The following is a 13955-nucleotide window of genomic DNA, read 5'->3' as shown; positions in this document are numbered from 1 at the left end:
TCCAGTTCAGAGGGGCTGGGCTCGGAGCTGGGGGTCAGGGTTGGGGGGGGTGTGTGCCCGGCTCAGAGAGGCTTACGATGCCGCTTATCCCCTCTCCCAGAGCCTCAGCGAGCCATATCCAGGAGCTCCTGCCGCTCAGCCCGCTGGAGCTTGCAGCCCCGCTCCCTTACCATGCGGCTCTGAGCAGGAGGACCTCCGGCCCTGCCCCCAAACCACGCCACTGCAGCGCAGTCCAGGAACGCAGCGTGCTGAGGCGCCGGGGGATAGGGGAAGGCGAGGCGAGGCGAAGGCAGGGGGGAGCCTCCGACATTCTCATGGGGGCCCTTGCAGGGCCTGGGGCAAATTGCCCCACTTACCCCGCCCCCGTGGATTTCCATAGTGGAAGAGTTGTAAGAATACTTAACATTTGGGGGAGAGATAGCTCAGTGGTTTGAGCATTGGCCCACTAAACCCAGGGTTGTGAGTTCAATCCTTGAGGGGGCTATTTAGGGATCTGGGGCAAAAGTTGGTCTTGCTAGTGAAGGCAGGGGACTAGATTCGATGACTTTTCAAGGTTCCTTCCAGTTCTATGAGATAATATATGGAGATATACCTATTTAATGAGTGGCCACAATGTAAAATCATTTCATCTCTTTATGTGTTGTCACAGAGTGTGGGGGAGTCAGGGCCTGCATCCCCCACTTCCTGCGATTCACCATGACTCTCAGCCAGCCCATAAAACAGAAGGTTTATTAGATGACAGGAACACAGTCTCAAGCAGAGCGTGTAGGTACAGCCAGGTCCCTCTGGGGGGCAAGGATCTTAGACCTCAGCCTTAGGGTTCCCTGCCTCTTCCCAGTCAGCCCAAAACTGAAACCCCCTCCCACAGGCTCTCCCCCCTCCTTGACTTCTCCTCTTCCTTTGTCCAGTTTCCCAAGCAGACGGTGGCACCTGGCCCAACCCCACTCCTGGCTCAGGTTACAGGCTCAGGTACCGTCCCTCACCTAAAGTCATTCCCCTGCTCTCCCATCTCCCATGCAGACAGTCCAGTAAAACTAAACGACATTCCCAGGTCAAGCCACCCCGCTCCCTACTGAGTCACATCTCTCCCCCCTTCGAGACTGAACTGAGCAGGGTCACTCTGACCCATGACTTGGGGAAGTTCAGGGCCCCCTCTCTGGGACAACGTATCCGCTATCACGTTGGCACTTCCCTTCACATGGACCACGTCCATGTCATAATCCTGCAGGAGCAGGCTCCACCTCAGGAGCTTGGCATTGGCTCCTTTGATCGGGTGCAGCCAGGTCAGGGGAGAGTGGTCGGTGTACACAGTGAAGTGTCGCCCAAACAGATATGGCTCTAGTTTCTTAAGGGCCCACACCATGGCCAGGCATTCCTTCTCGATGGCCACGTAGTTTTGCTCCCAGGGTAGCAACTTCTTGCTCAGGTACACGATGGGGTCTCTCTCCCCTTTTCATCATCCTGCATTAACACCGCCCCTAGTCCTCTGTCTGAGGCGTTGGTGAACACCATAAAGGGCTTGTCAAAGTCTGGGTTTGCCAGAACTGGGCCACTGACCAGAGCCTCCTTCAGCGCCCAGAGAGCCTCCTGGCACTCCTCGGTCCAGACCACTTTGTCTGGCTTCCCCTTCTTGCACAGCTCAGTGTTGGGGGCAGCTATGGCGCTAAAGTGGGGTACGAACCTTCGATAGTACCCCACCATCCCAATAAAGGCTTGGACCTGCTTTTTGGTTTGTGGAGCGGGCCAGTCTCTGATCACCTCCACTTTGGCTGGTTCCGGCTTTAGGCAGCCGCTCCCCACCCGATGGCCCAGGTAGGATACTTCAGCCATCCCCACCTTGCACTTCTCAGCTCTTGGAGTCAGTCCAGCACTTGTCTAACCTGGGACACGTGGTCCTCCCAGGTCTGGCTAAAGACACAGATGTGATCAATGTACGCCACAGCAAAACTCTCCATCCCCCTCAGTAGCTGATCCACCAGGCACTGAACGTGGCCGGCGCCCTTTTGAGGCCGAAAGGCAGGGTCAGAGACTCATAGAGCCCCAGAGGGGTGATAAAGGCCGATTTCAGCCTGGCATCTGCATCCAGTGGCACTTGCCAGTAACCCTTTGTAAGATCCATGGTGGTAAGATACCGAGCGCCTTCCAGCTTGTCTAGGAGCTTGTCAGGCCTGGACATGGGGTAGGCATCGGATACACTGATGGCATTACGCTTCCTATAGTCCACACAGAACCGGATAGACCCGTCCTTTTTGGGGACCAGCACCACCAGCGAGGCCCAAAGGCTGGAAGACGGCTGGATCACCCCCAAAGCCAGCATCTCCCTGACCTCTCTTTCCAGGTCCTGAGCAGTTTTCCCTGTGACAAGGAAGGGGGAGCATCTTATAGGAGAATGTGATCCGGTCTCCACCTGGTGGACAGTCAAATTAGTGTATCCAGGCTGTTTGGAAAACAGCTGTCGGTACTGATGCAGAACCCCTCTGATCTCAGCTTGCTGGGCAGGGGTCAGCCAATCAGAGAGGGGAATTGTTTCCAAGGGGGAACCAGCTCTTGTCCCAGGGAATAGATCTACTAAAGGGTCATCTCCCTGCTCCTCCCAATGTCCACACACGGCCAACACCACATTCCCCCTGTCATGACATGGTACACCCGGTGGTGATGTCCTCCGTTAGACAGCTTCACCACATAGTTTACCTCATTTAGCTGCTTGATAACCCGGAAGGGACCTTCCTAGGTAGCCTGTAGTTTGTTTTTCCTCATGGGGATGAGAACCATCACCTGATCCCCGGTGGTGTAGGCACGAGCCCGCGCCGTGCGATCATACCAGACTTTCTGCTGCCTCTGGGCTCTGGCCAGATTCTCCCTGGCCAAGCCCATGAGCTCAGCCAGTCTTTCTCGGAAGGTCAGGACATACTCCACCACCAACTCTCCATCGGGAGTGGCCTTCCCCTCCCATTCGTCTCTCATCAGGTCTAGGGGCCCCCTTACCCTCCTGCCGTATAACAGTTCGAAAGGCAAAAACCCAGTAGACTACTGGGGCACTTTCCTGTACGCAAACAGTAGGTGAGGTAAATACTTGTCCCAGTCCTGCGGGTGCTGGTTCATAAAGGTTTTCAGCATCATCTTTAGCGTTCTGTTGAACCTCTCCACCAGCCTGTTGGATTGGGGGTGGTATGCTGAGACCCAGTTGTGCTGGACCCCACATTTCTCCCACAAGCACTGAAGCAGGGCTGACATGAAGTTGGACCCTTGGTCGGTCAAGACTTCCTTGGGGAACCCCACTGGGCTGAAAATGGTCAGCAGCGCATCCGCCACAGTATGGAAGCTAAGGGCACTGCCTCGGGGTAGCGGGTAGCGAAATCTACACCACCAAAATGTATTTCTTCCCCGACCGGGTCATCTTACTGAGAGGTCCCACTATGTCCATAGCCACCTTCTGGAAAGGTTCCTTGATGATGGGCAAAGGTCTCAAAGCCGCTTTCCCCTTGTCCCAGGTCTTCCCCATCCTCTGACAGGAATCACAGGATCAGCAATACTGTTGGACCGTAGTAAAGACCCCAGGCCAGTAAAAGTTCTGTAGCAACCTCTGCCTGCTGTGCCAGATTCCCTGGTGCCCTGCGAGAGGGATGTCATGGGCCAGGTACAGTAGCTTGCAGCAAAACTTCTGGGGGACCACTAGCTGCCTCCTGCTCTCCCATGACTCCATTTTCCCTGGGGGAAGCCCATTCTCGGTATAGGAACCCCTTCTCCCACAGGAACCTCTTCCTATGGTATGTACCGCACCGATGTTGGCTAGGTCCCTTAGCTTCCGCAAGGAGGGATCTTTCTGCAACTCGGCCTGGAACTCAGCAGCTGGGACAGGGATGGGGACCGGCTCCCTCTCACCGGCTGGGTCGGAAGCCGCCGCCTCCCTGAGCCATGTCCCTGGGTACTCCCTTCCCTCCGAGGTAGGGCCCTGCGCCTCGGGCAAGTTACCCTCCCTGAGGTCAGGGTGTAGTGCCCCTTGATGGCTCTGGCTACGGGTTACAACCAGGGCACCCTGGTGGTTGCTTGGCCAGTCCTCCAGGTCCCCCCCCCCATTAACATCTCAGTGGGCAAATGATGGTGCACCCCCACTTCCTTGGGGCCCTCCTTGGCCCCCCATTTCAGGTGTACCCTCACCACAGGCACCTTGAATGGGATCCCACCCACCCCCGTCATGGTCAGGTAGGTGTTGGGCATCACCCGATTTGGAGCTACCACCTCGGGCCGGGCCAGCGTCACCTCTGTGCCCGTATCCCAGTATCCCAGTATCCATTGACCTTCCTCCCATCCACCTCCAGGGGAACAAGGCACTCACTCCGCAGGGACAGCCCTGCACCCACCCTGTAAACCGAGAACTTTGAGTCTGGGGCATCCAGCCCTCCAGCAGAGCTGGCCTGGGGCCCTCCTTTCTCCTGTGCAGTTGGGAAGCGGTCAGCCCTCCTTGCCTGGGAAGCCTGCCCCTCGTCTGACTAGGTCCCTACCCAGATAACCCTCTGTGGGTTCGCTCTGCTCAGTCTGTCCTTGAGTTTGGGGCACTGGGACCGTATGTGGCTTCTCTGGCCACAGTAATAGCAGCCCATGTCCTGTGGGTCCCCTCGAGTTGGCCGGTTGGCCCTGATGGTGGGTGTTCCCCTTGGAAGGGGGTTCTCCATATTCCCCCTTTGGGAGGTCCCAGAGTGACTCTCTCTCTCTCTGCATCGTGGCCGGCCTGTTCCTTTGGGACTACTCTTTGCCTCCCCCTGACCAGCTCTTCACAAACTCATCGGCCAGCCGCCCTGCATGTCGTGGGTTCTTTGGTTTTTTTGTCCATCAACCACAGCCTCAGGTCAGATGGGCACTGCTCATACAGTTGCTCCAGTACTATCAGTTTAACCAGGTCCTCCTCCGTCTGGGCCCCATCTGCCCACTTGCTGGCGTATCCCTCCATGCGGACAGCTAGTTGCAGATATGAGACCTCAGGGGTTTTACGCTGGCTCCGGAACCTTTCCTGGTACATCTCAGGAGTCAGCCCAAACTCACGTAGCAGGGCCTTTTTGAATAGTTCGTAGTCCCCTTTCTCCGCCCCTTACAGTTGGCGGTACAATGCCACGGCTTTGGGGTCCAGTAAGGGGGTGAGAACCTGGAGCCTGTCCGCAGGATCAACCTGGTGCAGCTCGCAGGCCATATCAAAGACATCCAGGAAGTCATCCATGTCCTCCCCCTCCTTACGCTGGGCCAGGATGCACTTAGCAAAGCTCCGTGCAGTCCTCGGTCCCCCCTCACTCACCGCGGCGGGGGCTTGCTGCCCCTCAGCCTCGCCAGCTCCAGTTCATGCTGCCTCTGTCTCTCTTCATGCTGCCTCTGTTTTTCACGATCTTCCAGCTCTCACAGTTTTATCTCTCTCCCCCATTCCAGCCGCTTCCGCTCCATGGATGCCGAGCTTCGCCGGGAGGATCCCCTGCTGGCTGGGGGTGTCACGGTGCCCTTGGTATTCGCTGGGCTCCTCCCTTCCCCTAGGCATAGGAAAGATGGGTCTCGGGAAGCCCTCAGCAGCCGGCTGACCACTCCCAGCTGGGACAGACACTGGTGCCTGCGCTGCATCTGCCCGGCTGCTTCCCTCAGAAACAGGGATCAGTTCATTCCAGCAATCTCCCTCCTCCAGCTGGGCAATCAGCTGTTCTTTGATGAGCCTCCCACTGCACAGCCCCCTCTGCTTGCACAGCTCCACCAGGTCACTCTTAAGCCACTTGGCATACATCTTCCTGCTGGCCAATCACAGGCCTGGGTGCTCACCGCTCCCCAGTTCCAGGGAGACCCCTAGTGTGCCAGCCCTTCTCGAGGTCACCACCTCTCTGCCAGGGTCAAGCAGCAGACTCCTCCACCCCTGGGACCACTTGCTGCAATCCCCCAGGGGACTCTGTTACTGCAAAAGTCCTTCTTGCTGGTCTCACACTCCCAGGGGTTAATTGCCCCCTGAAACTGTCCCTCACTGACTCTTCAGCACGCCTGGTCCCTGTCAATCCCCCTTCGTTTTACTGCTCCCCAGTCACTTAATGCAGGAAGCGCTGTCCATGGGGTGCAGTAGATCCCCCTTGACTCCTCCTCTCCCTTTGTCCAGTTTCCTGGCAGAAGGTGGCACCTGGCCCAACCTCCCTCCTGGCTCTGGTTACAGGCTCAGGTACCGTCCCTCACCTAAAGTCATCCCCTGCTCTCCCATCCCCCATGCAGACAGTCCAGTAAAACTAAATGACATTCCCAGGTCAATCCACCCCACTCCCTACTGCGTCACAGTGTTCACTAAGTTCAGAATGGAGAGCAGGTTGAAGGTTTAGTTTCTTTTAGTAAACTCCACTGAGGGTTGCACTCTTGGGCTTAAGGAAAACTAAGTTACTCAGCTTTGATGTGCTGGAGGATGACTATTCTTGAATGCTAAAATTTGCTGGGAATAAAAATGCTTCTGCTCATTTTTCTTCCCTGGCATTATAATCAATGTTAGTGTAACCATAAAATGGTGACAGCGAGGCTCCAGTGTGGTGCATACAGCCTAGTTTGGAAACACCAGCAATGTTTTTATCATGACTGATTCAGTAGCCCAAAGCCTACACTAAACTGGCACTAGGGGAAGTGCCTCCCACTACATCTATGGAGTATCTCCATAGCACCATAAGCCTTGTTCTTTAGTCAATTTTTTTCTCAATGTTTTCAGTTCTTCTGTAAAAAATTTTTGGATACAATTAACTTTCATCTCAGATAAATTAGAGGTGGAAAAAGACCTATGCTCTAGCTCACTGGGATTTGTTTCTGCAACTGCTAGTAAGCTGACAGTTGCTCCTAGAGACAGTGAACAAACTGTTGAAATCTGGACCTCATCGTCCATCCCTTCAACCTGCCAAAGTTGAAAGCTAGGGCACAATGTCTAACCCCCCCCCCCCCCCCCCCCGCCCCCAGTGTGTGGTGAACATTATTTAAGCTTAAAATGCTGGAGGATTCTTCATAGCATAGATCAGTGTCTACCTTTACCAAATCCTAGCCCCATGTTAAACAGAAAAAATTCAGAGCCCCCATCTAGCCATGTAGAATAGGAATGGGCTCAGGAGGCCAGTAGCTCTGTTCATGACCCCTCAAGGCTGCCATTAAACATCTCTCAGCTTTTTACTGATTATTTTTGTTGTAAATTTTAGACATGCAAATAACATAGATAAGTAAGTGAAAAGAGTTATGGTCCTCACTTTTAGGGTCATTTGACACATGCAAGCCCAGCTGTGTCAATCAGGGCAGGAAAGTAGCCCATTCTCCTTCCATCTCTCCTGCATTTCAAATCTATAATAGTGTCAAAGGGCTTAACTTCCCCCACCCTTTGATTTACTTCAGCAACTGCATGAGACTATATATTTCAGGGTGGGCACTTCTCCCTCACAGTTTAAATTATTTTCCATTTCACTGCCTCTAGCACCAACCTAAATCATTATTCTTAATATTTGCCCTCTTCAGGCATGCTTCTTCCTTCCACACAGGGAGCTGTGTAAAAATGACTTAAATGAACCCATCCATCCACTTCCTTACTCTTGTCTTGTTGCTTAAGTGGTTCTTTCCTTCTTTCTGAGGCTCCAAACCTAGTTCAATAATCTAGGTTTACAGGCTATTTCCTTTAGACAGATTTTTTTTTTCTAGATGGTTTCAAAACTACACCCCACTTTAGAAAAAGTTGTATTTTTGTTTTATCTTAGTTGGAGGTAAGAGAACAAGCTTCCCTGCACTGCCCCCACTATGCCTCAGGCCTATCTTGTAGGATGACCAGTGAGGAGGGGTCATAGATACTGTCTCCATGTTCAGCCAGTTTTGGCTTTCCTGCTGAGAGTGCTAAAAAACACATACGAACTAGTGGCATTTAAGGGAGTGTTTTTAGGGTAGACACCTGTCCCCCCCAGTCTATATTAAGATCAAAAATATCTGTAATATACCAATTGTAACTATAACAGAAATATGTGGTAAAAATGGAATTATATATAGTATCCATACAGAAGTTAAAGATTGGTCAGACTGTATAAAATTAATTCAATAGATGTTGGTCCATCTTTACTCCTACATAAACTGTTTTGAAGAGCTCTAACCTTAAGATCCATATTTGATCATCCTGTGAAAATACTCTTTAGAACTAATTTGTGGATAACCTTTAATATACTGTCACGTGGTCTGAAACTCAGTTATCTATACAAGGCCTACATGTAACTTACAGCAAGGATCAGTTTAAGTATACAACAGCATCTTTAAACATGTAGGTTAGGGGTCTATATCATGGCAGGTGTGAATGCACAACTCAGCTATTTTAGTGGAAGTTGAGAGACTATCTACAGAACCTAGGTCTTAAAGCCTTTTTTCATTGGAGCTCTAGAATCTCTAAAGTAGTGCTCACTCATCAACTGAATCATAAAAGGGTTTCAGCTCAATCATCCCCCTGTAATTTGTTTTAAGTCTGGCACTTTCTTCATTCCTCCTTTAAGGCAGCAGGGCGCAGAGGTCCTCACATATGAATCTTAGTGAGGCTCCACGAAAAGCGGATACTATCCACCCTCCCAATGGAAGACACCCCCCACTCCAAGGATCAGGCTGCTGGTCAATGACAGGCTACTTGTACTGTTGCCACAGACTCACAAGCCATATGGTGCCATCAGTCTAAGAGCTACAGTTTCCCAATACAGCACAGGTTGTGCTCCCCCCCCCCCCCCGTACACTCCTGCATATGTACCTCTGTGTAAGCATGGCTTGCTCAGGAAGGATAGACAGGGGAAAAAGGGAGGAGATGTTGCCTTATATATTAAAAATGTACACACTTGGACTGAGGTAGAGATGGACATAGGAGACGGAAGTGTTGAGAGTCTCTGGGTTAGGCTAAAAGGGGTAAAAAACAAGGGTGATGTCATGCTAGGAGTCTACTACAGGCCACCTAACCAGGTGGAAGAGATGGATGAGGCTTTTTTTAAGCAACTAAAAAAATCATCCAAAGCCCAAGATTTGGTGGTGATGGGGGACTTCAACTATCCGGATATATGTTGGGAAAATAACACAGCGGGGCACAGACTATCCAACAAATTCTTGGACTGCATTGCAGACAACTTTTTATTTCAGAAGGTTGAAAAAGCTACTAGGGGGGAAGCTGTTCTAGACTTGATTTTAACTAATAGGGAGGAACTAGTTGAGAATTTGGAAGTAGAAGGCAGCCTGGGTGAAAGTGATCATGAAATCATAGCGTTTGCAATTCTAAGGAAGGGTAGAAGGGAGAACAGCAAAATAGAGACAATGGATTTCAGGAAGACAGATTTTGGTAAGCTCAGAGAGCTGATAGGTAAGGTCCCATGGGAATCAAGACTGAGGGGAAAAACAACTGAGGAGAGTTGGCAGTTTTTCAAAGGGGCACTATTAAGGTCCCAAAAGCAAGCTATTCCGCTGGTTAGGAAAGATAGAAAATGTGGCAAAAGACCACCTTGGCTTAACCACGAGATCTTGCATGATCTAAAAAATAAAAAGGAGTCATAAAAAATGGAAACTAGGACAGATTACAAAGGATGAATATAGGCAAACAACACAGGAATGCAGGGGCAAGATTAGAAAGGCAAAGGCACAAAATGAGCTCAAACTAGCTACGGGAATAAAGGGAAACAAGAAGACTTTTTATCAATACATTAGAAGCAAGAGGAAGACCAAAGACCGGGTAGGCCCACTGCTTAGTGAAGAGTGAGAAACAGTAACAGGAAACTTGGAAATGGCAGAGATGCTTAATGACTTTTGTTTCGGTCTTCACCGAGAAGTCTGAAGGAATGCCTAACATAGTGAATGCTAATGGGAAGGGGGTAGGTTTAGCAGATAAAATAAAAAAAGAACAAGTTAAAAATCACTTAGAAAAGTTAGATGTCTGCAAGTCACCAGGGCCTGATGAAATGCATCCTAGAATACTCAAGGAGCTAATAGAGGAGGTATCTGAGCCTCTAGCTATTATCTTTGGAAAATCATGGGAGACGGGAGAGATTCCAGAAGACTGGAAAAGGGCAAATATAGTGCCCATCTATAAAAAGGGAAATAAAAACAACCCAGGAAACTACAGACCAGTTAGATTAACTTCTGTGCCAGGGAAGATAGTGGAGCAAGTAATTAAGGAAATCATCTGCAAACACTTGGAAGGTGGTAAGGTGATAGGGAACAGCCAGCATGGATTTGTGAAGAACAAATCATGTCAAACCAATCTGATAGCTTTCTTGATAGGATAACGAGCCTTGTGGATAAGGGTGAAGCTGTGGATGTGGTATACCTAGACTTTAGTAAGGCATTTGATACAGTCTCGCATGATATTCTTATCGATAAACTAGGCAAATACAATTTAGATGGGGCTACTATAAAGTGGGTGCATAACTGGCTGGATAACCGTACTCAGAGAGTTGTTATTAATGGTTCCCAATCCTGCTGGAAAGGCATAACGAGTGGGGTACCGCAGGGGTCTGTTTTGGGACCGGCGCTGTTCAATATCTTCATCAACGACTTAGATATTGGCATAGAAAGTACACTTAAGTTTGGGGATGATACCAAACTGGGAGGGATTGCAACTGCTTTGGAGAACAGGGTCATAATTCAAAATGATCTGGACAAATTGGAGAAATGGTCTAAACAGGATGAAGTTTAACAAAGACAAATGCAAAGTGCTCCACTTAGGAAGGAAAAATCAGTTTCACACATACAGAATGGGAAGAGACTGTCTAGGAAGGAGTACGGCAGAAAAGGATCTAGGGGTTATATTGGACCACAAGCTAAATATGAGTCAGTGTGATGCTGTTGCAAAAAAAGCAAACATGATTCTGGGATGTATTAACAGGTGTGTTGTGAGCAAGACACGAGAAGTCATTCTTCCGCTCTACTCTGCTCTGGTTAGGCCTCAGCTGGAGTATTGTGTCCAGTTCTGGGCACCGCATTTTAAAAAAGATGTGGAGAAATTGGAAAGGGTCCACAGAAGAGCAACAAGAATGATTAAAGGTCTTGAGAACATGACCTATGAAGGAAGGCTGAAAGAATTGGGTTTGTTTAGTTTGGAAAAGAGAAGACTGAGAGGGGACATGATAGCAGTTTTCAGGTATTTAAAAGGGTGTCATAAGGAGGAGGGAGAAAACTTGTTCACCTTAGCCTCTAAGGATAGAACCAGAAGCAATGGGTTTAAACTGCAGCAAGGGAGGTCTAGGTTGGACATGAGGAAAAAGTTCCTAACTGTCAGGGTGGTTAAACACTGGAATAAATTGCCTAGGGAGGTTGTGGAATCTCCATCTCTGGAGATATTTAAGAGTAGGTTAGATAAATGTCTATCAGGGATGGTCTAGACAGTATTTGGTCCTGCCATGCGGGCAGGGGACTGGACTCTATGACCTCTCGAGGTCCCTTCCAGTCCTAGAATCTATGAATCTATGGCTCATTGAGTTCTTACAGCCACATGATCAGCCCATCTAAGACCTCTGTTTCCCTGTGTACAGGAGTTCAGAGGTCTCAAATGCCAAATGGGAATACAAAACAGCAAATCTCTAATTACCAATGCAAATTTTGTTATGCATTTGATATTCAAATTACCTAAATGCCACAGGAAGTTTAGACAGATGCTCCATGTGGCAACATTCTGCAGTCTAAATACCAGTCTCATTGGATGAGGCTTTTAGAAGATTTAGGGGCCTTCTAGTAAGCTTTAGGGCACAAGGAAATTATGCACTTCACTGGAAAGGATGTTAGAGGCAACATCCATGTTCAGAACTCACATCCCATAAAAAGCTCCTCAGAGGCAGAGAAAACCAGATTCTGTGCATGAGGAACATCGATCAAGTGAGACAGTATTCAGAAATTACAGGCTGTTTTGCTGTCCTAGAAATTTCTGAAGATAAAGGAGCCAAACAAGTAAAAATCTAGTAAGGATGTAGTTTGAGAGCAGCAGAGTTTAAAATGTTAGTGACATTAGTTAGTGTAACCAAAAAGCTATTTGGTTGGGCAGGTCAGATTTTTGGGTCTGTCAGCTTAAGTGTCCCTTTAAGGAATGAACAGAATAAAACCAATATCTTTAGCATATGCAATCAGAAGAGACACACCTCAAAGTGTGGTAGAGCTATTAGCTTATGTCAATGATGCCGCTTTCAGAGGTGGAAATAATATTCATTAAAAAAAAAACCCAAGTGGATCTAAATTCAAGTGTCTGCAAGCATGTTGATATTAATGGAAAGTTACTTCCTCACACATCCACTGTGCTGGTTACTGTATCACTGGAAGTGATGAAACTGTTCTGAAAGTTAGTGTTCTGTGTACAGGGTAATTCTCACGTAAGTATGCAGGTGGTTCATATCTATTCCAGGTAGATTAAGCAATGTGTGCAGTTCATTGCTCCTGTGTAACAGTAATACTGGCATGACATCTCCCTTGCCTTCCTTTTGAAAACCAGTGTTTGCTCAATGTCAACTTGTTCCACTGAATTAATTTTGGCTTTTGCATTCTTGTTTCTGCTTACAGGCGATTTATACAGGAGATTTGCAAGTTACATGCCACAAATGGTAAAACTGGTTTCTTAGTACGTTAGCACCATTCATTATTGAAAACCTGGGTAATGTTTCACCATCATTCTCCAGTCCTTGAAAATTTAAAAGCATTAATGGAAGTAATTCTCTAGAGCAAGACATGGCAAGAACAATGCTTTGAGAAATGAAATAAAGAACCACAAATCATGCTATAGAATTTATTTAATGTAGTAAGAACCACCAAACATTACCACATGTAACTAGAGCCATCTAAAAAACACATCCAATTCTTCCTCAAATCATCAGTATCATCTTTCAAGTACACCAGCCTCTATCAAGTCAGCTTTACACCAATCCTTCTGACAACTTAACCATCCCTTGGAAGTTAAAACTAACACTATAGACTAGATTAAAGACGCTGAATTTTACTACTATTTTCCGGTTAGAAAGCGTTATTTTGTTACTCTGTGCAGAGAACTGCAACACCACGTTCATAGAAACTGCGAGGATCTTCCTTGGTGGCGATTTCAAAGTCAACAGTGAAGATCAGATCAGCACGGGTGAAGTTCAGATAAACTGGTAATGTAACCTGGAAAAGAAGTTAGGCGTTTATTAAAATGTGGATAAGACAGCTGAATGCGAGCTAAAAGTCAAAGGGAAGACAGCAAAGGTCCCCACCACTGGAAATTATGAATAGAGACATTCCAAATTGGACTCTGCCCATCCTCCCCCAACCAAGATCAACTGTACTCGTAAGAAGGAACTTCCAACCTGTCAGGCTAAAGGGTACTTTTTATAATACTTTTCTAAGGTATTGTTCAGACTTCTAAGGACCCAATGCTACCGGAGTTTAAATTTCTTGATACCCCCAGCTAGCCACAAAGAAAGAGGGTGGGAGCAATGCTGGATCTGTTTGCAAGACTCCTAGGAATTGTAACCTCCAGGCTGAAAACTCACATTGGAAAGGAACATCTGTGGTACTGCAAAATGTAACACTAATGAAATGGAAGCAGGTATTTTCTCATTTTTATTCTAGGGCACCAGAAAGTAGAATTTAAAGCTGATGAGCCACTACTGAAAGGAGACACAGAATGACAAAACATTTATCTCCACATTACTTACCACATTAGCCTTTTTTTCTGCATTTGTCTGCTTGATCCAGCGAAGCTGTGTTATGGGCAATATCGTTGATATAGCATTTGAAAGGGACAGTTTATTGTTACTGCATGTAGCTCCCTGAAGTTTCAAACCTAAGAGTTAAGAAGTATGAACATTTGAGGTCTTTCCTGAAAGGGAAGCGTATGCACATTTAAAGCAAGTTTCCTTTTCCACTCCATTTTCAAGTCCAGAGGTAGATTCACCCATCTAAAGTGTGGTCACTGATATTTAGACCTATTGTTAAAATGGGAGACCTAATTTATACAGATG

The 13955-nt window shown here is 48.1% G+C and overlaps 1 protein-coding gene across 1 annotated transcript in view; it reads right to left on the bottom strand.

The window, feature by feature from the left end:
- Positions 1-12731: 12731 nt before the first annotated feature.
- The window catches only part of LOC128836282 (cytoplasmic dynein 1 heavy chain 1), a 76311-nt gene continuing 75087 nt past the window's right edge, over positions 12732-13955 (bottom strand). The window contains exons 77-78 of the mRNA XM_054026394.1: positions 13650-13777; positions 12732-13116 (exon numbers count right to left, since the gene is read on the bottom strand). Of these exons, the coding sequence (XP_053882369.1) occupies positions 12988-13116; positions 13650-13777 (257 nt within the window). The 3' untranslated portion in view covers positions 12732-12987. The remainder of the gene's footprint in view (positions 13117-13649; positions 13778-13955) is intronic.

This window comes from Malaclemys terrapin, chromosome 4, assembly GCF_027887155.1.
Source record: "Malaclemys terrapin pileata isolate rMalTer1 chromosome 4, rMalTer1.hap1, whole genome shotgun sequence".
Classification (NCBI taxonomy): Eukaryota; Metazoa; Chordata; order Testudines; family Emydidae; genus Malaclemys; species Malaclemys terrapin.
The sequence above is the reverse complement of the archived record's forward strand: the minus strand, read 5'-3'. Positions and strand labels throughout refer to the sequence as shown.